We start from the raw sequence: 23,034 nt of genomic DNA on the forward strand, positions 1-23,034 counted from the left end.
AAGTCCAAAACAGTAACTTTGGCTGACTCCCAAGCATTCTCTTAAACATTCTTCAGCTTCAAGGAAATACAACTTACTGGTCTCAGGGCATGACACTAAAGTCCCACCACACTGACTTGCCTCAGAGAGCTGCCAAGAAATGAGTTTGTTAGCTACTAACAGTTTTTGAGAACCAGATACTAAGAGACAGAAATTTCCAATCTAGAAGAATGTGGCACATAAACAGGCTAACAGTTTTTATAATCATTAAAATCTGCCAGTCTTACTTAAAATAAACTAACTTCCATCTTTCAGAAAGGGCAGAAAACAAAAGAGACTCTGGCTCAAAGCACTTGTCCTAAACTGCAGTCACATCTTGTTCATGGGCTCCAGTGTCCATGTGCATGCTGGCCTGTCCACCACTAAAGGATAAGCCCGTCCGTGCAGATGCCAGGTGTATTCTGTTCCCCAGAGTCTCGCTAGACAGTAGCTCAGCAGTTGTACACATCTAGGCTCACTAAATACTTCCTGAACGAATGAGTGAACCTTTCAGCTACTGCCCCCCTAATACGATAGCAATAATCAGTACTATCTAATAATCTGAATAACTCAGTTTACTACTGAAAAAGTATAGGTCCAAATTTTTCCTTTCTCACCATTATTCTCCCGCACACCAACTTTCTTCTTCTTCCAGTGAGGAAGAAGATGGCATCTGCTTTTCAATCTACAGTTCATTCACTAGAAGAAAAGATCCAACACATAGCTAAACATCCATTTCCCTTAGAAAAGTTTCTAATACTATTTTCTTTTATGGTAAATAAAAATTTTCTATACACCCAAGAAATTTCCTCTCCTAGGTATTCACCCAAGAGAAATGACAACACAAGTCCAGGCAAAAACTTATACGCAAATGTTTGCAGAAGCATTATTCATCATAGTCAATGAGTGGTTCATCAGCTTTCTGTGGGAATCTGTAAAATCAGATACCTTCAGATTCTGAAGACTCAGTTCTGATGACAACTCGCCTCTTCTATTTAACTTAAAATAAGAATAGACTTTATACCAGTGCTTGTTACTCTGAATGGTTTGCACTGCTTTCCAGACACCTGATCCTGCCTTCTCCCTGGGACTTTTTGGTTGGCAGAGAATGAGGAGATTCAGTTCTGACAGGCACAGCCCATGAGGCAAAGTGTGTTTCATTTCTTGGGTCCAGAGTCGTGCTTCACCTTTGTTTCCTAACGCGCTTAGTGGTCTGATTTCAGTTACTGGAGCACGAGCTGAGCGGCAAGCCCCTCTCTTCATGTCACACTTTGAGCAGCTTCTTTGGGCATTTTCTAAAAAAAGCGTGTCCCCTCTGGGACTCTATTTCTAACTAACTGTGATAACGACATCTGGATTCAGGTGACCACCTCTGTTTCTAGAGGAATCGGTCCCAGGGAAGCAAAACACCTTTGCTCAACTACTCCAGGTAGGGCCATTCCAGCCCCATTGCCACGCCTGGTGTTTTGGTCCTTAAGAGATATTCACTTGGCTATGTGATATGAAAGACAGATGTCAGAGGTCCATCAGAATAAGATGAAAAAGACAGAGGACGAAAGGACTTCTAAGATGCTTAGAGTCCATGGGAAGGCAGAGAGGGAAACCACCATACTGTGTCACCAGCCCTAGGACAAGACAATGTACAAATGCTGTCATGGTGCTGAAGAGGGGGTAGCACACTCATCTGTCAGGTCAGGGGCCTTCAGGAAAGAGGATGTCACTGTGCACATTTTGAAAGATGAGCAGCTGTTTCTCAGGATGACAGGAAGGGGTTGCAGTGAGAAAAGGCATCCAACAGAGGGAATCACACGTGCATGGGCAAAAAGAGAGAAGGATTTTTCAAAATTCTGGAAACTGGATACATGTGTATGCAAGAGCAGAGCATACCCCCTTGGGAGCAACAGGACGTGAACTGGACAAGTGAGAGCCATGTCATACAGGATCACAAGAGCCTGGCTCTCAGGGTGATAGGGAGAGACAAAGTGTCTCACACCAGGAATGATAAACCAGGATCAGCTCTGCACACCACAAAGTTCAGGTCACAGGTCACAGTCGTATGGTATAGAGATTGGTGTTAGGAGGCCAGTTCAGAAGTTGCCTGCAAGTTGACCTAACAGAGACAAGAACTGAGCTAGTGGCCCCAGAAAATAAAGTAAGATCTATTGCCCAAATGGCTTAGAAAATGAGGGCAAAGGGTATACAGAACTCTCTGGAATTTAGGAGAAGGGAAGGGAGCAGGCAAGGCTAGAAAAACCAGTAGAGAATGACTTGCAGATAGGCAGTAGATGAACCCATGGGAGTGAATGAATCCAACTGCCCAGGGAGAGCAACTGAGAAGGAACTGGAACCCAGAGATGCCATCACGGAACCAGCAGGTGGAGGGGCTGTTTCCTCCTATAACTAAATACAGTGATTACACTAAACTAATTCTATTAGTGTAATTTTCTTTATTGAATTCTAAGATGCAAAAATATAAAAATGAATAATACAATTTTAAGACTTTAACTGACATGCCATTTTGTTGGGACACAGGACATCTTCAGCAGAACTGCGAAAATGGGCTCTCCTCACGCTTACGTGAGTAGTACTACCATTATTTTCTCAAAGTAACAACTAGAAGCAAACTTTTGCCTTAAAAAGATAATTGACTAAAGATTACATAAAAGTTAGTCTTAGTAGAAAAATGAAAATGAAATCCGAGGCCCACCCCTAGCTGACCATATTTCCAGTAGTGGAGGTGACCGTGCTCCCAGGAATTGCCACAAAGTGCCCTCACCAGCCCTCCTGCCCAGACCCTTCAGCAGGCAGTGTGAGCAGGCAGAAGCCCCTGGCTCCGCAGGACCAGGCTCGGGGCACACACGTGTGGTCAGTTAGCCCCATTCTTACCTGTAGACAATTCTCTCCCTCTGTAAATCTTCCAGGCCACAGCACAGCTCTGCAGCATAGAAAACAGCTCTCTGCTCATCAAAGCCAGGACTGCCCAGGTTGTAAATGTGAAACTTTAAATCCCCTCCATTCATAATGGTTAGCACCAAGTACAAGGAATCTTTGGTTTCATACGTGTAGGATAAACTAACCTAAAGACAACAGCATCATAAAAAGACAAAACACATAAAGCCTGCTGATCCACTTGTGATTCTTCTCTATTTGCTAACAATATTTAAATAATCTATGTTGGACTCGTAATGAGACCACAAACACTATATGCTTCAGGGAAAGGTGTATGATGCAGCAGGTACTTCTTGGGCTTCACCTATCAAAAGAACCACTTTAGGAAAGGGTGTCAGCTCAGATCTCACAGGACAGCAGCTCTGTGTCAAAAGGAGAGAATTTTCTATGTCTACATTTATTGAGTGAGCAGGTGGCCCCTGGACCCACGATTCCTCAACAGTATGCACTGACCACGTGCACCAGTGCTCCGTGCTGGGGGAGCTGCACTGCCATGCACTTCATGCCGCCTCCAGCAGTGCAGGAGAGGTCCTGCTGCTCCACATTCTTGCAATGCTTTTAACTTTAGACATGCTGGGGAAGGTCTAGTGCCATCTTATTAGGGTTTTGATTTGCATTTTTCTGCATATGCAAATATATGGGGCACTTCTCATACTTTTTCACATACTTATTAGCCATTTGGCTATCCTCATTTGTGAAGAGCCTGTTCAAGTTTTTTGCCCATTTTCATATTGGTCTGCATGTCAGTTTATACACACATACACACAATTGGCTGGGATTACATCTACTCTATAGACCAATTTGGGGATAACTGACATTTTCACATCACTGAGTCTTCCAGTGCCCAAACATGGCACCTCTTCATTTACTTAGGCCTTCTTAAATTTCTTGCAATAACATTTTATAGCTATCAGTATAGAAATCTTGCACATTTTTGTTAAGATATTTTCCCCAAATTTTAATATTTTTTGATGCTGTTGTAAATAATACCATTAAATTTTTTCATTTCCTAATTGTGACTGGAATTGGATCTAACAACTTGGCTAAATTCTCAAACAACTATCTAGAAAGTGTTGGATTACCTACACGGACAATCAAGTTGTCTCAAAATTATGACCACTTTACCTCTTTTGCTTCCCCTGTCCTTACCCCATTTTACTCCTACTTTCTTGCCTCATGCAGCAAGAGAAACCTTTAAAACAATGTTGATTAGAAATGGTGATAGTAAGCCTCATAGTCTCGCCCAGATTTCAGGGAGAGAGATTCCAGCACCTCACCATTCAGTGTCATGTGTGCTGGACCTTAATTAAGGAGGTTCTCTTCCAGTCTTGTTTTGCTTCGAGTTTTTAATCATGAGTAAGTGTTGAATTTTATCACATGTCTTCTCTGTGGTTACTGAGATGGTCATGTGGTTATTCTCCTTTATTATGCTAATGTGATAAATAACACTAATTGATTTTCCTTCCCGGAATAAGCCCCACTTGGTCCCTATGTATTAAACAAGAAAGAGAAAGGGTGCCAGTTGTGGGCAGAGACAGAGACACCTGAGAATGGAAAGACAGAAGCAGGGAAGTTTCCAAGAAATGAGGTGCCTCTGGAGGTCCCCCACTGCTCACTGAGGTAACTGGCTGGCAAGTGATGAACGACTAGAGCTAACCTGAAGGAACGTTCACTAGTCCTCCCCCCACCTATAGCATGAATTAAGGATCCCCGACGTCCTTCCTGCTAGTGACCGCTCATTCCTCCATTCAACAAACACTGGGCAGTGCTGAGAACCTTCGCCCATGCCAGGTCCTGCTTTAGGCACTGGGGTCGAGACCTCTGCCTGCATGGGGGGCGGGGCGCAGGAAGGGACAGTGACAGGTGACTGGTGAATGAACACAAGGATAACTTCGCCAAGTGCCTGAGGGGAAGCTGAGAGCTAAGGACAAGAAGATGAGAGGAGAGGATGCTCCAAGCTGTGGGACAGCCAGCTCCCAGGCCCTGCAGCAGAAAAAGTTTGGAATGAGGCAGCTGAGCGGGGCCTCGGAGAGCACAGGCCTTAGTGTCCCACGGGCTGGTGATGGGGAGCCAATGAGAGCTGTAACCAGGAAAGCGACAGGACCTAATTTAAACCTCCAAGAGAACCCTTTCATCACTGTGGAGGACAGGCTGCAAGGAGGCATGAGTGCAGACAGGGAGCTCAGGGGAAAAGTTCTGGCAGCTCGAGGGGACAGCAGACACCAAGCTACTTTACTTATGGAGGATAAACTGTAACTACTATTTTACATCCCTTTCATAAAATTAAGATTATGAATTTCTATATTTCAAGGTAGTTACACAAAAATGTTTAAAACAACTTCAAGATGAACCCATTTTATTCAATATGTTCATGTAATTATATGCTGTCTGATACATCGTACACATATATATGCACTATTTTAAGTTTAGATCATGACTAAGAAGGCAATCTTAGAACTTTTGTCCCCCAGCACAAAGCAGCTGACCTAAGCCTGAGAAAAAATGACTTGGAGGAAATAACTCCAATACTACAAATGATTTAATAAATTATCTTTCATACTCTCCCTTCAACCAGACTCAATATTCCACTAGATGCTACAGGAAATATGTAATTACATGGAAAGAAACTAGATCTGGAGATGAAAATCACACACATAATGTGCAGTCCAAAGCCTGAAATTACTCCTCTAAACACTTACCATCTCTGGGATAATCATTACTTATCCGAAACAGTGAAGGTGGAATTTGAGGATCTGTACAACCAGGATACTCTTTGAGACTAACAGTAAACCTGCCAAGTGTCAGAAAGAAGAGAAGGAGGGAAAACACACTGAGACCACAGAGAGGCGGCCCGTGCAAGAAGGATGTGGAGAGCATCACTGAGCACAACAAAGCCACGGTGCCCTTGTGGGACAGGGACCTGCCGGCACGAGGTCCGTGGAGCAGCGAGGCTCAGACAGCACTGCGGCAAACAGAGTGAGGACAAGTCAGGGTCTGGCTGTCACAAAGAGAAAGGAAAAAGGGGGGGTCAACAGGCAGCACCAAGCTGTGGTGCTCTGTAAGCCGGAAAGGTGCGAAGTGTTATCTGACAGAAACGGGTGAGGGTGGACAACAGATTCATAAGAAAGCAGAAGCTGGAAGCAGGGTCACACGGTTTTACGTTTATGCTCTGTGAGTTCTGAATAAGAAGAAGGTTGTTACCAAAAGCAAAACCGTTCCAGCATCTGTACATAGTCCAAGACAGCAAAATCCCATGTAAACTCAGAGACACACCAAACAACTCCCATGGCTTGAGTGAAAGCGAGTGTAGTAATGGGTCTTCTGACAGAAGTGCCACTTCTCAAGCAACAGACAGTGAAGGCAAAAAGAAGATACTCACCACAAATCTGCTATGCACTTTTTCTAAGAGTCTTTTTTCATTTAGAACCATAGCTTCACATTTCCTTTTCTTTATTCTTTTTTTTTCTAGCTTTTTACAGGCATACATTTTTCCTGTAGCTCGTACTTGACAGGCACACACCTAGTAGGAAAAAAAAAGAGTTTCATACACGTAACATTTCTTAGACGACAAGGAGAAAACTGCTTTCTCTACGTAAAGACCAGCCACAGCACTGGAAGAGTCAAAACCATTCCCATCACGGATGAATTCGCATCCTCAGAGTTGGCTCTGCCTCTCCATGGGGTGGGGAAGATGAAACAGGGTTGCTGTGGTGTGAGCAGGTGGCAGTCAGAAGACACTGGCCACAGAGCTGTGTGCAGGCACACACCTGCACACTGGATTACTTTAAAAAGCAAATATGGGGAAGCAGATTCGGCTCAACAGATAGAGCATCTCCCTACCACATGGGGGGTCCAGGGTTCAAGCCCAGGGCCTCCTTGACCCGTGTGGAGCTGGCCCATGTGCAGTGCTGATGCGCACAAGGAGTGCCGTGCAACGCAGGGCCCTGCGTAGGGGAGCCCCACGTGCAAGGAGTGCTCCCCTGTAAGGAGAGCTGCCTAGTGCAAAAGAAATTGCAGCCTGCCCAGGAATGGAGCCACACACACGGATAGATGACACAGCAAGATGACGCAATCAAAAGAAACGCAGATTCCCATGCCGCTGACAACAACAGAAGCGGACAAAGAAGACGCAGCAAATTGACACAGAGAACAGACATCTGGGGTGGGGGGTGGGGGGAAGAGGAGAGAAATAATAAATCTTTAAAAGAAAAATGAAATAAAATAAAGTTAATTGTGGGAAATCCTGGAAGTATTAATAAGGACAATGATGGAAAGAACTCACCTAGAACTCCAAGATAACTATCATTACTATATTGCTGTATATGCTTCCATCTTTGAACATGTGTATTTTTTCAACCCCTGGAAAAATTGGGCTTATACCATAGAATAGATACTATTTTATAATTCCCATTTTTCATTTTATAGTGTGACTATTTTGCCATCATTAAATGTTCTCCTAAAATATGATTTTTAATTACAGCATAGTGTTCCATCATATGAATATTACAAAACCTATTTAATCATTTTCCTATCTGGGTACCTTTGCATATCCCCTTATTGTTAATTTAAAACACACTCTTACAAGTGGAATTGCTGAGCATAACAAGGAATCCCCTTCTTTTAGAAGAGGAGGGGGGAGGTAATACTGTCAGGTGTGTAACAACAGCCACCCAGAGGCAGTCATTCACTCCCCACAGGGCCAGGTGAAGCAGGCGCTAACAGCCAAGCCAGTGAAGGAGGGGCTAATAGCCAGGCAGAGGCACTCACTCACGCATTACATGAACTTTCAGGCTAGTCCCAGAAGTCCATCACATGACGAAGACAGAAGAACGGACATTCCACAATATTCAAACAAAATAGTCTTTGAATCAGGACAAACTGCTACTACTTGGAGTTTAAGCATTGCACATGGAAAAACAGCTTCTGTATGAAATTTGAATGGAAATGTCAAGTTACAAAGAATACTGAAATTTTTAAAAGCTTATAAAAAAGTACCTTTTGTTCAAAGGTTAATTCTCATGGTTAGTTAATAATACTTTCAGAATGCACAGCAAGGAAATAAATTTATAGGTATGAAGTCTTTCAATTATGTTGCTGTCTAGTTATCTAGAAGTATTGCTTATAATGGCCATTTCTCCCAATTACTCACCTCTCCAAATCCGCCTTTTCCTAGAACTCTGTAATGTCTAAATGTGTTCTTTGTTACGGGTTGCCTAATCAATTAAAAAAAAAAAAAGTTTACATTGCATATGGCACTGTTATTTTAAAACAGAAAAGTCTAGATTTTGTCTTAGCCCCATTTATTGAACTATTTTCCTCAAACCACAGGTGCTGTCTGTGACCAGGGACTGTGACTCTGTCCTGTGGAAAAGCTCTCTAAGCCACAAAGGACTTGCACGAAGAGAAACACTGGCATGCGTTCGCACTGAACAGTTACTGAAAAAAAGGAGGGTGCAGTTACCCATCCTAATAAAGACAGCTCTCCAACTAGCCCACACTATGAAATATCCGTGTACGTAATATCAAGCATATTAAGTATTCTAATATGTGTACCTCTTTGCACCTGTTAGAAAGCTGTCAAGTAAAATAACACATACAGCACACTGTTCTTCATAAAAGTACCTTCAAAGATATTTATACTTAACCCAACATCTCTAAAGAAACATGTATGAACTAGAATTAAAGATTGCATCAGTCAAATACTAACTCTAATGAGATGACAGAAGATGATGATAGTGACAGCTAACACTTTTGAGCACTTAATTTGCTCACCAAGCACTGTGCTATCATTTTACATGCATTTCTCAGATGATCCTACCAAAATAATTCAATAGGATAGGTATTATATAGTTACTACTATTCTACAGAGCAATGACCTAAAACTCAAAACGGTTAAATAAACTGCCTAAAATCACTCAGCCACTGAGAGGCATAGTGGTTTAGATTGCAAATCTCAACCACTGCATTATATTATATTACTGTAAATTTAAGATAGGTTTTATTTTCTAACTACTTAACTAACAGTAGTTAAATGGCTAATTGTCATTTAAAAAAGAGAAAAGTCAAATGAATCAGAAAAAAAGTTTGTAGTATCTATTAATTTCTGTACAAAAGCACCATCTACAACTCAAGATTTCCAACAGAGCTTTTGAAAGATGGAACAGCATAAATTGATCAGTACACGCCATTGGAAGTCACTGCTTGTTGCAAGTAGTTATAAATTACTACATACCTTTCCAGCCACTTCCATTGTAAAAAGTGAGAAAAATATGAACTTTCTTGGTATTCTTCAAATGGTTCTCCACTTAAATAGTTATGGACAATTCTAAAAAAAGGTTTTACACAATTATACATTTGCTGCCTTACAATATGAAAACAACTGTGCTTGGTGCATTAATTAGCACTGGATATGGGAAAGTCACTCATTATATCACAATCTAAAATACTGAAATCTTCAATTATAGAATTCCAAACTAGTTTCTAATGCTGTTGGTGAAAATATGAAGGCAAGAATTCAGAAGAAATCAAATTCCTTTGCCCTTGCAAAGGTTCTTTTTTATGTATGACCATCAGAAAAATATTTACTTGATAAAAACACATTTGTGTGTGTGTATTTAAGGAGGGAATGTAAACATTTTGCAAATGAGACTATACTGAATGTTAAATGATAAGTCAGACAGTAGAAAATGCTAATGTGCATACCTTATTTTTTTGACATTGAAAACAAAACATCTAATAAGCTATTTTATGCTATGCATTTCTTGAAGAAATTTTATCCAATTACCAGGCTTCTTAGGTTTTATTTATATTATTACAGAAGTATTGAACCCCATGGGGAACAGATGAGGGAGAAAATGTAGCTATCGTTTACAACTCATTCATTCAATAAATGCCTACTGGGTAGATTGCAAGTACTGTTAGATTCTGGAGAAAAAATGTCAAATTAAGCCACATCTTGAAGACTCTGAGGCTTGGCTGGGAAGAGTGAGGATATGCTGGTGTGCATTTAGGACGCTGTGACAGCAGACAGTTTGGCTAGGCTTGGTCTGCCCCAGGACAGGAGGCAAGAGGAAGGCTTTCTGCAGAAGGGGCGACTGAGTCCCAGCAGAAGCTGCTGGCTGAACAAAGAAAGGGCATCCCAAGCAAAGGCAAAGTTCCAAAGGAGGAAAGAGTTCATTTGGGGATTTCTAGTACGTCAGAAACTGAAGGGCTTTGGAAATTATGCAAGCATTTCCACTGATTTTTAGAATTCTGAGTAAGGCACTCAATTTGTTTCACTTCATTTCAAAAAAAAGATTATTCGTATATTCTTGGATTGACTAATGTTACAGGACTAATGTTTATTATTTACAATAATAAAACTGTACTTCTAATAATACTAAAGTGCTATGTGCCATTTTAAAAATCTCATTGTTTCATGAGTGTACAGTGGAGTTTTCCAGAGGCCACAAAATGTGTGATATCATTGCTACGACAAAAAACAGAATTATGTATGTCTTCTGTTTTAGAAGGATGATCCACATAAACAAAAGCCCTTTGTGTCCTCAATAATTTTGAGGAGAGGAAAAGGGCCAATAGGTTTGAAACTGCTGCTAGATACAACTTTGGAACTGACCGCCATCCTCGAGGCGGTCTAGCCAGCCCCTCCTGGCATTGCTGAGGGGAAGAAAGCGCTCCAGGAGCTTCCCCAATAACCCCCTTTCTCTAAAGAGCATGCGGAAAGCTGCCCAAGCAGCCTAGTTTTGAACCAGTTTGAGGGTTCTGATACCATCGTCTTAGTCAAATCATCTTTATAAAGGTAAACTTTTTCCATGAAAGAACAAAAATACCAACTTATTTCAATTATATATTTCATACTCAGTATAAAACGATAAGGTTAGTGACTATAATTGACTTATCAGTGCTTCTCAAAATGCTTTACATCAAAATAACAAATCTTGCCACACTGCACGATCCTGGGAAATAAACCCATCCTAGACACAAGCATTTTTAGAAGGGTGAGCAAAGAAGGCCCAGAGCCAGCAAAGGGATTTTAAGATAAAGGGTCTCAATAATGCAACTGTTCAGTATGCCACTTGTGTATGTGTTGTCATTAGTCTTTGTTTATGTTTTTCTGGTGAAAACCATCATTTTAATTTGGAAAGTACTCTATTAAGAACTTGTCTTATGCAGAGAAACCTCAGGTTTAGCCATAGATTTACGTGCAGGGCCAGGGAGAAACTACTTACCTACTGCATTCCTCAAAGATTTCTTTGGAAGGTCTCTTCTCCAGGCTGTTTTTACATTTCCTCAAAACATCATGAGGTATTTCTGGTAAATCGGCTTCACTTCTCTTAACACAGCACAAACCAAACATATAACAATTAGTGATTCTGTAATGTACTAATCATTAACAAAGTGCAATGCTTACTGTAAAAAAATTCAAATATAAAGTATATGTGAAGGATTCACAGCATGTTGTCTATCTTTTCAGACCTTTCTCTACGTATAAAAACACATGCAAACCCTTAGAAAATTTATAGTTTCTTTATTGTCATACAAATGGTATAAAATATATGTAGAATTCTGTAAGTCTGTGCCACATTTTCTTTCACGATTGCATGGCTCACCTGAGTAGGGGTTTATCTGCTCCCGCTAAACATTCCAGTTCCCAAGAACTGCTGCCATAAAACTCTTTGTACACTTGTGTTTTTATACGATAGATTCCTAGAAATAAAATTACTACCTCAAAGAATATGTGTGCTTTAAATGCTAACACAGACTAACTGGCAAAGTGCCCTTCAAAAAGGCTCTACCATGTTACATTTCCACCAACAGAATTCCTAGAGGCCAGTTTTCCATTTGCTTTAGCCCTCAGCCAGAGTATTGGGCCCAGTTCACTTCCCAATTCCAGGTAGATTTCTGAATGGGAGAGAGCTATGCCTGTGTCTTCCACATATCAAGCAGCTATTTCATCAAAGAAGTTGAAATACTAAGAAAAAATATATGAAAATAAGAAAACACAAAAGCATTTAAAAAATGATATTGCTATAATTATTAAAGATTAACAGGGAAGCGGACTTAGCCCAAAGGATAGGGTGTCTGTCTACCACATGGGAGGTCCACAGTTCAAACCCTGGGCCTCCTTGACCCATGTGCAGCTGGCCCATGCACAGTGCTGATACACGTGAGGAGTGCCCTGCCACGAAGGGGTGTCCCCCACGTAGGAGAGCCCCATGCGCAAGGAGTGCGCCCCATAAGGAGAGCCGCACAGCACGAAAGAAAATGGTGCCACACACGGAGAGCTGATACAACAAGATGACGCAACAAAAAGAAACACAGATTCCAAACAAAAAGAAACACAGATTCCCATGCCGCTGACAACAGAAGTGGACAAAGAAGAACACATAGCAAATGGACACAGGGAACAGACAACTCGGGGGGAGGGGAAGGGGAGAGAAAGAAATAAATCTTAAAAAAAAATAAAATAAAAAAATAAAGATTAATAGCTACCATTTAAGTTATCTAAAACATGGAATGCTTTTTTTTTATTCCCCCCCTTGAGGATTTGCTTGCTGCCTGTTCTTCTGTGTCCATTCACCGTGCCTTCTTCTGTGTGTCTGTATTTATTTCTACCCCCTTTGCAGCTTGCTTGTTGTCTACTCTCTGTGTCCATCCGTTGTGCACTCCTCTGTGTTTTTACTTGTCTCCCTTTTTGTTGTGTCACCTTGCTGAGTCGGCTCTCTGTGGCGTTTGCGGGCCAGGTGGCTCTCCATGGTTGGGCAAGCCTGCTTTCACAAGGAGGCCCCGGGACAAAAACCCAGGGCCTCCCAAATTTTAGATGGGAGCCCAATCGATTGAACCACAGTCACTTCCCTAAAACATGGAAGGCATTTTATATATATTACCTCCTTTAACCTCACAACCCCGAAGGAGAAGGAAAGATGCTCTGAAAAGTTACAAACACACCAGTGCACCCACAGCAATAACTGGGAGCTCGGCTTCCAGGTCTTGGGCAAGGTCACAATGATCCTCATTTCACCATTTCAGAAATGAAATTCATTCAATAAATATGTACCACTTCAAGCAGACGAGTCAGCAGACAAGAAGACACATTTTCACAGAAGACAAAGCAATTAAAGTCTAAAAATATCTCAAAAATACTTATTTTTAAGAAACAGTTTTACTTGCATCCTTTCAATAGCCCTATTTTCTCCTCCAAAGTTGTCAATGTTTTGAAACTGAACATCAGGTTGATTTTAAGACCATTTAACGATTGACTCAAAATAGAGATCCCGATTTTTAATATTGTAGAAAACTTTTATATTACTAGACATTTATTCCCACAGAAAGAAATCACAGTGCTTCTAGTCCTCGGTGAGAAGAGCGGTAAGGCCAGGCCTGGCCAGGGAAGGGAGGTGTGGCAAGCTGTAAGCAGGAAATGTGTGCATGAGAAGTATTTGCTCTCAATGTTATTCATCTAACATTTGGGCTAGTGCTGAGCTCTGTCCTAGGTGTTCTGGCAATCCCAGCAAATAAAACAAACCAAAACCCTGGCCTTCAGGGCGCTGACATTTTAGTGAAGGAGAGAGCAAACAGACATTCTCAATGCCTGCTGTGACAGAATCTGTTAGAAGGTGGTCAGTGCTGTTGAGAAAGAGCCATGCAAGAAGCGTAGAGTCTTTGTATAAGCCTCTCCCCTCCTGCCCTCCTGCCCTGGAGGCTTTCAGGATCTTCTCCTTGTCCTGGTTATTCTGAAATGTCACAATGATCAGCCTTGGAATGGTTCTACTTTGGCCATTGGGCTGGGTGCTCTGGGATCTTCCATTCTGGGGAAAATGCCCCTGTATTTATTGGTTGAGAATTTGCTCTTTTTGAAGTGCCTGTTAATTGAATACTGAACTCCTGGACTGGGTCTCCCTCCTCATCTTTCTTTTCCTACTTCCTACCCCTCTGCCTCTTCTGCTCTGCTTCCTGGGGGATGTCATCATCATCTTCCCATCAGCCCTGGCTTCTGCTTCCTCTCCATAGCTCCTGTACAGCTCCCAGCACTTGTCCCCAGGTGTGAGGCCACTCTCATGACGCTATTGAGGTTTCCACCTCTCTACATGGTGTCCTTTCTTCCATGCGTCCTTTTGTCTCTTAGTTTTGGTCTTTTACCAAGAGGCAGCATCCGCTCCCTGCTCATGTGTAGGCTGCAGTGCCTGCCATGGCATGGGTGGGCTTGCTGGGGAAGAGGGCGGCTCAGTAGAGTCCTGGTGCCTCATCATTACACCTGGGAAAGTTTCACATAATTTTTCACATTCCAGTATATATATTTTTAATATACTTTTTAATTCTTTTAAAAGATACTTAGATTACATATGTTACATAAAAAAATAAGAGATTCCCATAGGCCCTGCTCCCAATCCCTCCCACATTTTCCCACATTGACAACATCCTTCATTAGTGTGGTACATTTATTACAATTGATGAACACATTTTGGAGCACTGCCACTAAGCATGCATCATAGTTTACATTGTAGTTTACACTCTCTCCCACACAATTTTGTAAGTTATGATCAGTTATATAATGACTTGTATCTGTCATTGCAAAGTCATTCAGGATAATTCCCAAGTCCCCAAACCTGTTTTTCCCTTTCCCTCCTCTGAGAAACCCCAGTGGCCACTGACTCTATATCAATGATAAAAGTTCTTCCATTGCTAGAATCCCAGGAAGTATATATTAGAATGCCAGTCAATCCATTCTAGTCCATCCTTCATTTCCCAGTCCTGAGGATTCTGGGATGGTGATACTCACTCCACCTCTAATTGAGAGGTGGCTTAGATCCCATGGAGCAGAGGGATAGGACTTTCTTGCTTGCAGTTGCAGACTCTCTCTGTTCCTTGGAATGGTCATTGTCCATCATTATTTCCTTGTTAGTTGTCCTGGGCGAGTCCAATGAACTCTGCAATTCTGTTGAGATTCAGGGCCCAGGTGGCACACAGACAGCCCAAATATTTAAGTCTCTTGGGCATACACCTATCAACTGTAGCAATAACTGTAGGTTCATATAGAAGGGGCAGAAGAGCCATGTGTAGGGAAACCACAACTAAGTCCAACTCTGTTACACTGGGAAGCATAATTTCCCAAGTAGGGCCCACTGACTGGGCACCAAACTCTTGAGCTGTCTGCCCACCTATAGTATCTGAATGTTTCTAGGGTTCTTGGGGAGCCCTGCTATTTGAGGCAATATTTACCTTGGCAGTCAACGAGATCCTGCTGAGATGTGCAAAAGCGTAACCTTTGGAATGACCTCCCGACTCACTTTGAAGTCTCATAGCCATATAAACTCATTTGTCTTTACCCTTTGCCCCTTTTGGCCAATGTCTTTTTCCAGTTGCACTGCTAGTTGATGCTTGGTCTGCAATCCCTCAGTGCCAAGGAGGCTCATCCCCAGGTGTCATGCCCCATACTGTGTGGAAGGTAATGCATTTATATGCTGAGTTCAGCTTGGAGAGAGGCCTACATTTCAATATTAAGGTCCCGCCCTCAAGATCTTGGGTTTTACCATCTCTGGAAAACACAACTGTTCACCTTGAGCCTGGAAGGGCAAGGGGTGAGGAGAGGCTGAGATCTGACTGCAGGGAAGAAAGGCTCCCAACCCCCACTTGCACCCTTTGAGGCAATTTATTAGGTACATTCAAGTTCAGAATTGCCATATTCTAATAAATGGAGCCTTTCTTTGTAATGTATTGATCTTCTTAATTCCAAATAATGCTATTTGTTTTAAAGTCTTTTTTCTGTGATATTAAGAGATATTCTAAATCTTCTGACATTTTTCTATTTTTTTTCTTCCATACTTTCACTTCCAGCTTTCCATGTTTTTCAGCTTCTATGTTTTATGTATATCTCTAATAAAGAGCATATATGTGATTTTTTAAAATTCAACCCAACAATTTTCCATCTTTCTTTGAATTCATATTTGGATTTATGTCTACCACCCCTGCTTTGTCTAATTTTTCCCACCCTCCATTCAGGATTCTCCCTCCCTTATTCAGTTTCTTTCCCCTTTACAGACTTAAGTCATATATTGTACTCTATTTGCTACCTTCAGTGATTACTCAAGAAATTTTAGCACATGTAATTTATCTGAACACTAAAGTTAATCAACATATGAATGTTCCCCCAAAACTATATAAGGTCCCTAGAATCGCCTCTGATATATCAGACCTGATGTTACGGTTTGGTTGTCTAATTCTATGGTTCTATCTTATATAGCTTCAACACCACAAACAGATATCATTGTTGTTTTATACAGCCAGTGTTTGCTTTGTCTGTTTACTTATTTCTTTTTTTCACAATTCTTTTTGGCATCTCAGATCTTCCTGAGATAATTTTTCTTCTTTCTGAAGTATACCTATCCCCTAGAATCAGTGTAAATCAGGTGGTAACTTTTTTTCAACTTTGATTTGTCTGAAAAATTACTTTGTTTTGCTCTTGTTCTTAGAAATAGTACTTCTGGGGAGCGGATATAGCTCAGTGGTTGTGTGCCTTCTTCCCATGAACAAGGTCCTGGGTTCAATCCCCGGTACCTCCTGAAAAATAAAATAGTACTTCTGGGTACACAATTTTAGACTGACTTATTTTCTACCAGCAATTTTGTACTATTATTGAATAACAAATTATCACAATTGTAGTGGCTTAAAACAGCACCCATTTATTATCTCACAGATCTATAGGTCAGAGGTCTGGGTCTCACTCCAGTTTTTGGCAGAATCTGGCTTCTTGCAGCTATAGGTTTGAGGTCCGGTTTCCTTGCTGGCTGGTAGTTTTACCACCAAGTAACTAATATGGAATTTTTTTCCTTATCCTACTTAGAATGTGTTGTTTCTCCAGTTATCTGTGGATTCCCTTCTATCACCAAATCTGGAAAATTCTCAGCCACTATCTTTTGAAACATTACTTCTGTAGTCTTTCTATTCTCTGGTTAAAGCTTTTCCTTCTATCTTCCATGTTTTTTTGGTCTCTTTGTATTTTCCTTCTCCTTGTTTTATTCAACTGCAAACTGCGAAATTTCTTCAGATCTTCCTTACAGTTCACTAACTGGCTGTTCAGTGATGTATAATTTTTTTTAAATTAAGGCTTTATAATTATCATTAGGCATTTCAGGCCATTCATTCCATGGGACAGGGAATCCAACCCATTTCAACAAGTTTGTTTTTTAAAAAACTCTTCTAGGCTATACTTTTTTTTTTGAGGTACCAGGGATTAAACCCAGGACCTCACACATGAGAAGCAGTGCTCAATCACTGAGCTACATCCACTCCCTAATGAGAGTTGGTTTTTTGTTTGTTTGTTGTTTTTAGGAGATATTGGGGCTCAAACATGGGATCTCCTACATGGGAAGCAGGTGCTCAACCACTTGAGCTACAACTGCTCCAGTTTTTTTAAAGATACATTTTATTTCTCACCTCGCTTCATTGTTAGCGCCCACTGTCTGTTTTCTGTGTCTATTCATTGTGTGCTTTCTGTGTCTGCTCGACTTCTTTTTAGGAGGCACTGGGAAACAAACCTGGGACCTCCCATGTGGGAAAGAGGGGCCTAATTGCTTGAGCTACCTCTGCTCCTGGCTTGCTGTCTCTCATTGTGTTTTCTTGTTGCGTCTCTTGGTTGTGTCATCTTGTTGTGCCGTCTTGTTGCGTCAGCTTGCCACACCAGCCTGTTGCGTCAGCTCGCTGTCTTGCTTGTTTTCTTTAGTAGGCACTGGGAACTGAACCTGGGACCTTCCATGTGGTCGGTCTGTGCCCACCTGCTTGAGCCACATCTGCTTCCCCATCTGTTTTTATTAAAATAGTTCTCATTTTTTCAATACCTTTTATTTAGTAAATATTTTACATGTAGTTATTTTATATTATCTCCAGATATGCTAGTATCTAAAGATTTTGGGAGTCTACATTTGCTTTGTTGCTTCTGTGACTCTTGCTCTTGGTGGCTTATCTCTGTATTTCATGGTATTTTCTTTGAGATATAATCCACATATTATAAAATTCATTCTTTAAAAGTACACAAGAGTGGGGGCATTTTCAGGATTTGGAGTTGCCCTGGGTGGTGCTGCAGGGACGGATGCTGCATGTTGTGTGTCCTGCCGTGTCCCACTGGGTGGACCGCAGGAGAGTGTGGACTACGATGTGGACCACTGTCCATGGGGAGCAGCGGCGCTCCAGAAGGTATTCGCCAGGTGCAGTGGATGGGCCGCGATGATGGAAGAGGTTGGTGATGTGGGAGGGGTGGGGTGGGTGGGGTGGGGGGTATATGGGGACCTCATATTTTTTTAATGTAACGTTTAAAAGAAAATAAAGAAGAAAACAAAAATTTTTTTAAATTAAAAAAATAAAAAATAATAAAAGTGCACAAGAGTTGTGCAATCATCACCACTCTTTTAGTTTGCCAAAGAGTTGCCAATGCAAAGTACCAGAAATGGGTTGGCTTATAAAGGGGGTTTATATGGGGTAAAAGCTTACAGTTCCAAGGCCATGAAAAGTCCAAATCAAGGCACCATCAGAGACACTCTCTCACCAAAGTCAGCTACTGTTGATTCTACTGTCTGGCCATGTGGCATATCAAGATGGCTGCAGATCTCTGCTGAGATCCCTGCCTTACCCTCCAGAATCTACTGTCTCCCAGAGCCCAGCTGTGGGCAACCAGACACAGAGCTTATCTCTTTTCAGGCCTCCTCGCTCAGTCTCAGGTGCTCTGCTTTCTTCCCAAGCTGTGAGTTATCAGCCATATGGCTTGTCTCACCCTGGGCCTCAACTCTTTGAGCCTCTTGGACTGTCTCTCCTGGAACTCAGCTGTGAGTGAACTTCACATTGCAGGATCAATACGGCAGCTTTCTCTCTCTCTCACATGGCTGGATCAAATATGGCAGAACTCCCTTTTTCTCTTTGTGTCTCCATTTATATCAGACCCGGCAAGAGGGCAGAGACTCAACTTCAGTCATGCCTCACTGAGGTATTTCTTTTTTTTTTTTTTTTTTAAGATTTATTTATTTAATTCCCCCCTTCCCCTGGTTGTCTGTTCTTGGTGTCTATTTGCTGCGTCTTGTTTCTTTGTCTGCTTCTGTTGTCGTCAGCAGCACGGGAAGTGTGGGCGGCGCCATTCCTGGGCAGGCTGCTCTTTCTTTTCACGCTGGGCGGCTTTCCTCACGGGCGCACTCCTTGCGTGTGGGGCTCCCCCACGCGGGGGACACCCCTGCGTGGCACAGCACTCCTTGCGCGCATCAGCACTGCGCATGGCCAGCTCCACACGGGTCAAGGAGGCCCGGGGTTTGAACCGCGGACCTCCCATATGGTAGACGGACGCCCTAACCACTGATGTATTTCAATCGAAAGGGTCTCATACCCACCAGAATGGATTAGTTCACAAACATAATCTTTCTCTTTTTGGGATTCATAAAAGAATTTCAAACTGCCATAATCACTACCTAGTTTCAGTACATTTTTATCACTCCTAAAAGAAACCCCACACCCATTAGCAGTCACTCCTCAACTTCCCCTCCCCCTAGGGCAACCACCAGTCTGCTTTCTGTCTCTATAGATTTGCCTATACAGGACATTTCATGTAAATAGTATCATATAATATGTGGCCTCTTATGTCTGGCTTCATTCGTTTAGCACAATCTTTTCAAGGTTCATCCATGTTGTAGCACGAATCATACTTCACTACATGTGTGTTTGGTTGAGTAATATTCTATTGTATGGGTATACCACATTTTACATATCCATTTATCTGTGAATGGACTTTCACACTGTCTCCACTGTTTGGCTATTATGAATAATGCTAGTATGGACCTAGTGTACAAGTTTTTGTTTGAACACCTGTTTTAAATTCTCCTGGGTATATATACCTACGAGTGGAAATGCTAGGTCATATGATAACTCTAGGTTTAACTTATTGAAATTTAAGTAAGCGACATCAAGGGAGATCCCTTTTTGGTATGTAAAAGCAAGAGTTTTGTTGTTGGTGATTTTTATAATAAGATAAGAAAAAGTATAATGATAACATGAATTTTTTTTTTGTTTTTAGTAGGGTACAGGGCAGGGCAATCTACATGGAAAAGAGGAAGAATGTGGCTGTGGAATCTAGAAAGGAAGGGAGGGGAGGGGAAGAGATGCTACTACAGGTAAGTTTGAAAAGAGTAATCTATGGGGGATGTATTGAGGTTTGGTGGTAGAGGAGAAACAGGCTTGGGGTCAAAATGCATTTGAGTCTTTTTTTTAAATTTATTTTTCTCCCCTTCCCCCCCACCCCCGCCCCAGTTGCCTGTTCTCTGTGTCCATTTGCTGCGTGTTGTTCTTTTTGTCCACTTCTGTTGTCAGCGGCATGGGAATCTGTGCTTCTTTTTGTTGTGTCATCTTGTTGTGTTAGCTCTATGTGTGTGCGGCACCATTCCTGGGCAGGCTGCACCTTCTTTTGCGTTGGGTGGCTCTCCTTACGGGGCGCACTCCTTGCATGTGGGGCTCCCCTACGTGGGGACACTCCTGCATGGCAGGGCACTCCTTGAGCGCATCAGCACTGCACACGGGCCAGCTGCACACGGGTCAAGGATGCCTGGGGTTTGAACTGTGGACCTCCCGTATGGTAGACGGATGCCCTATCTACCGGGCCAAGTCCACTTCCCTGCATTTGAGTCTTAATCACACCTTTGCCATCCACCAGCTGGGTGTATTTTTGGGTCTGCTGGATATTTCCACTGGCCTTTCCCTCTGGCACTTACTTTACCTTTTATATCAAAGAGGCTCCCCTAACTGGAAGGCTCTGTATTTCCAGCTTGCTCAGCTCAAAATCTGAATATTTTTTACTTGTCCTCACCACACCATTCTCTAAGTAAGTCACTTCACTGTTTTTCAGACTATCACAAGAAAAGAAATATCAAAATAGCCACTACCCCAGGGGTTTGTTTTGAACTGATAACATGCTGGGTGCTCAGAGCAGCAGCCACTGCGGTTCTGTTCCGCTGGGCCCAGAGAAGGTGCTCTCCACTCATTTCGCTGTCTGGGAATTCTGATGGCCTATTCACAGGAAGGCATTTGAAGGAAAACAAGGACACACTAAACTGCAAGAAGCTGGAGAGTTAAAGAGCACAGAAACCAAGGACAGTCACAGCTTCAAAGAAAAATGCCACATTAGTTCAAGAGAGGGAAATAAAATTCTCTAATTCTATTGTCTGTTACCAACTTTTTTTTTTTTTTAAAGATTTATTTATTTATTTAATTTCCCCCCCTCCCCTGGTTGTCTGTTCTTGGTGTCTATTTGCTGCGTCTTGTTTCTTTGTCTGCTTCTGTTGTCGTCAGCGGCACTGGGAAGTGTGGGTGGCGCCATTCCTGGGCAGGCTGCTCTTTCTTTTCACACTGGGCGGCTTTCCTCACAGGCGCACTCCTTGCGCGTGGGGCTCCCCCACGCGGGGGACACCCTGCGTGGCAGGGCACTCCTTGCGCGCATCAGCACTGCGCATGGCCAGCTCCACACGGGTCAAGGAGGCCCGGGGTTTGAACCTCGGACCTCCCATATGGTAGACGGACGCCCTAACCACTGGGCCAAAGTCCATTTCCCTGTTACCAACTTTTAAATGCTTAGATCAATTTTCTAAGAGATTTAATTGTTAATTTCCTCACTGAATCAAAGGAAAATGCAGAAGAGGAACATTAATATAAAACTAAAGCTTTTAACATATTGTTTGTATATTATCCCACAAAGGGAAAATGGCTATGTGCTCTATTTAACTAAGTTATTTACAAATATTTATCTCTGAAGAAGAAAACACACCCTGCTATTGAAGAATGTTTCTAAGATCATCAGTCCGAAACCTCTTTGGTCCTCATCAGCGGCCACTACATATTCGTCCTAAGTAGAGAGAGAGGAAGGAAAAACAATGGGTTTGGTTTCTTCACTGCCTTCATGATGTCTTAAATTCTCTGTCTTACAGAACTGATTTGATACCCTAAGAACTAGAGAACAGATTTACTGCTCAAGTATCTAAACCTCTCCATTGGGAAATAAGGGATATGAGAAAAAAAGGAGATTAACTGAAACAACAGAGATAATACACACACATAAGAGGTTAATAATGTAGTAAATCAATGCTTTCCATAATACTCTCTATGACATATTATATCCTCAGCCATTAAATGTGGCTAAATAAAATGGAATAAAATAAACAGCTTGGACTGTTATAAGCAGCAACATTTTAGAGATAGCATGACAAAGGGTTTAGTTGTATTTACTTCTATTTTCCAAGATTCATTTTATTAGTGGAAAATATTGTGATGGCTTTACAGGTAATATTAAACCACTAGTTTTCAATGAACACTTGGAGAACTAGCACTAGTCCTGAGAAATCAAGAGAAAAAGGGAAAGAGGACCCTGCTCCCACAGCCAACCTATCAAATTTAATTTTTTATACGCCTGTTACTTCTGCTTTGAGCAAACTAGGTTTTTGTTCTCTTAACACAGAAGCATCCATGGAGAAAGATGTGGGCAACAGAGGAATTGGAAAATCTAAACAAGCCTGCATTTTCAGTGCCTCAAGAAAAAGATGTCTAATGCATCATAAGTGTTCAATAATGACTCGATTAACAAATGAATGACAGCAAATAGTGAACGACTGAAACCCTATCAGAATGTTATGGCAAAGTCGCAAAAGCCTGGACCAGAGAATTTCCAGAAGGGGCTTGTCAGCCACATCAGAGACATGGTGAGTCAAGCAGGACGAGGCCTCAAATGAAGCCTCTGGACTCTGTAATTAGGAGGTCTTTCCAGAGTAGTGAGGCCAAAGGCCAGACAGCAGTTAGAGAAGAGTAAAGAAATGGAGGCCAAAATAAGCTCATCGACTGAACACATTGAAAGTACTCAAAGATACTTGCAACGGTAGGAATCCAACAGCATATTTCATTCTGCACCCTTCCCAGGCCAGGCACAGGGGGCGTTCCTCAACCTCTGGGCTGATGAGCTAGTAAGGACCAGCTTCACGTTCCGTGTTCAAGGGCATCCACTGACCAGAACTAGTCACTCGGGGAATGTTCACTTAAAGCATCTCCACATTTAAG

General features: G+C 42.0%; 1 protein-coding gene across 1 annotated transcript in view; it reads right to left on the reverse strand.

Moving 5' to 3' along the window:
* Window positions 1-23,034, reverse strand: part of GRK4 (G protein-coupled receptor kinase 4) — a 116,400-nt gene that overhangs the window by 45,520 nt on the left and 47,846 nt on the right. Inside the window, exons 5-10 of the mRNA XM_058301345.2 lie at window positions 21,755-21,832; window positions 11,196-11,299; window positions 9,200-9,292; window positions 8,117-8,180; window positions 6,347-6,487; window positions 2,905-3,095 (exon numbers count right to left, since the gene is read on the reverse strand). Coding sequence (XP_058157328.2) covers window positions 2,905-3,095; window positions 6,347-6,487; window positions 8,117-8,180; window positions 9,200-9,292; window positions 11,196-11,299; window positions 21,755-21,832 — 671 coding nt within the window. The remainder of the gene's footprint in view (window positions 1-2,904; window positions 3,096-6,346; window positions 6,488-8,116; window positions 8,181-9,199; window positions 9,293-11,195; window positions 11,300-21,754; window positions 21,833-23,034) is intronic.

The sequence above is a fragment of the Dasypus novemcinctus genome, chromosome 1 (assembly GCF_030445035.2).
Source record: "Dasypus novemcinctus isolate mDasNov1 chromosome 1, mDasNov1.1.hap2, whole genome shotgun sequence".
NCBI classification, from domain to species: Eukaryota; Metazoa; Chordata; class Mammalia; order Cingulata; family Dasypodidae; genus Dasypus; species Dasypus novemcinctus.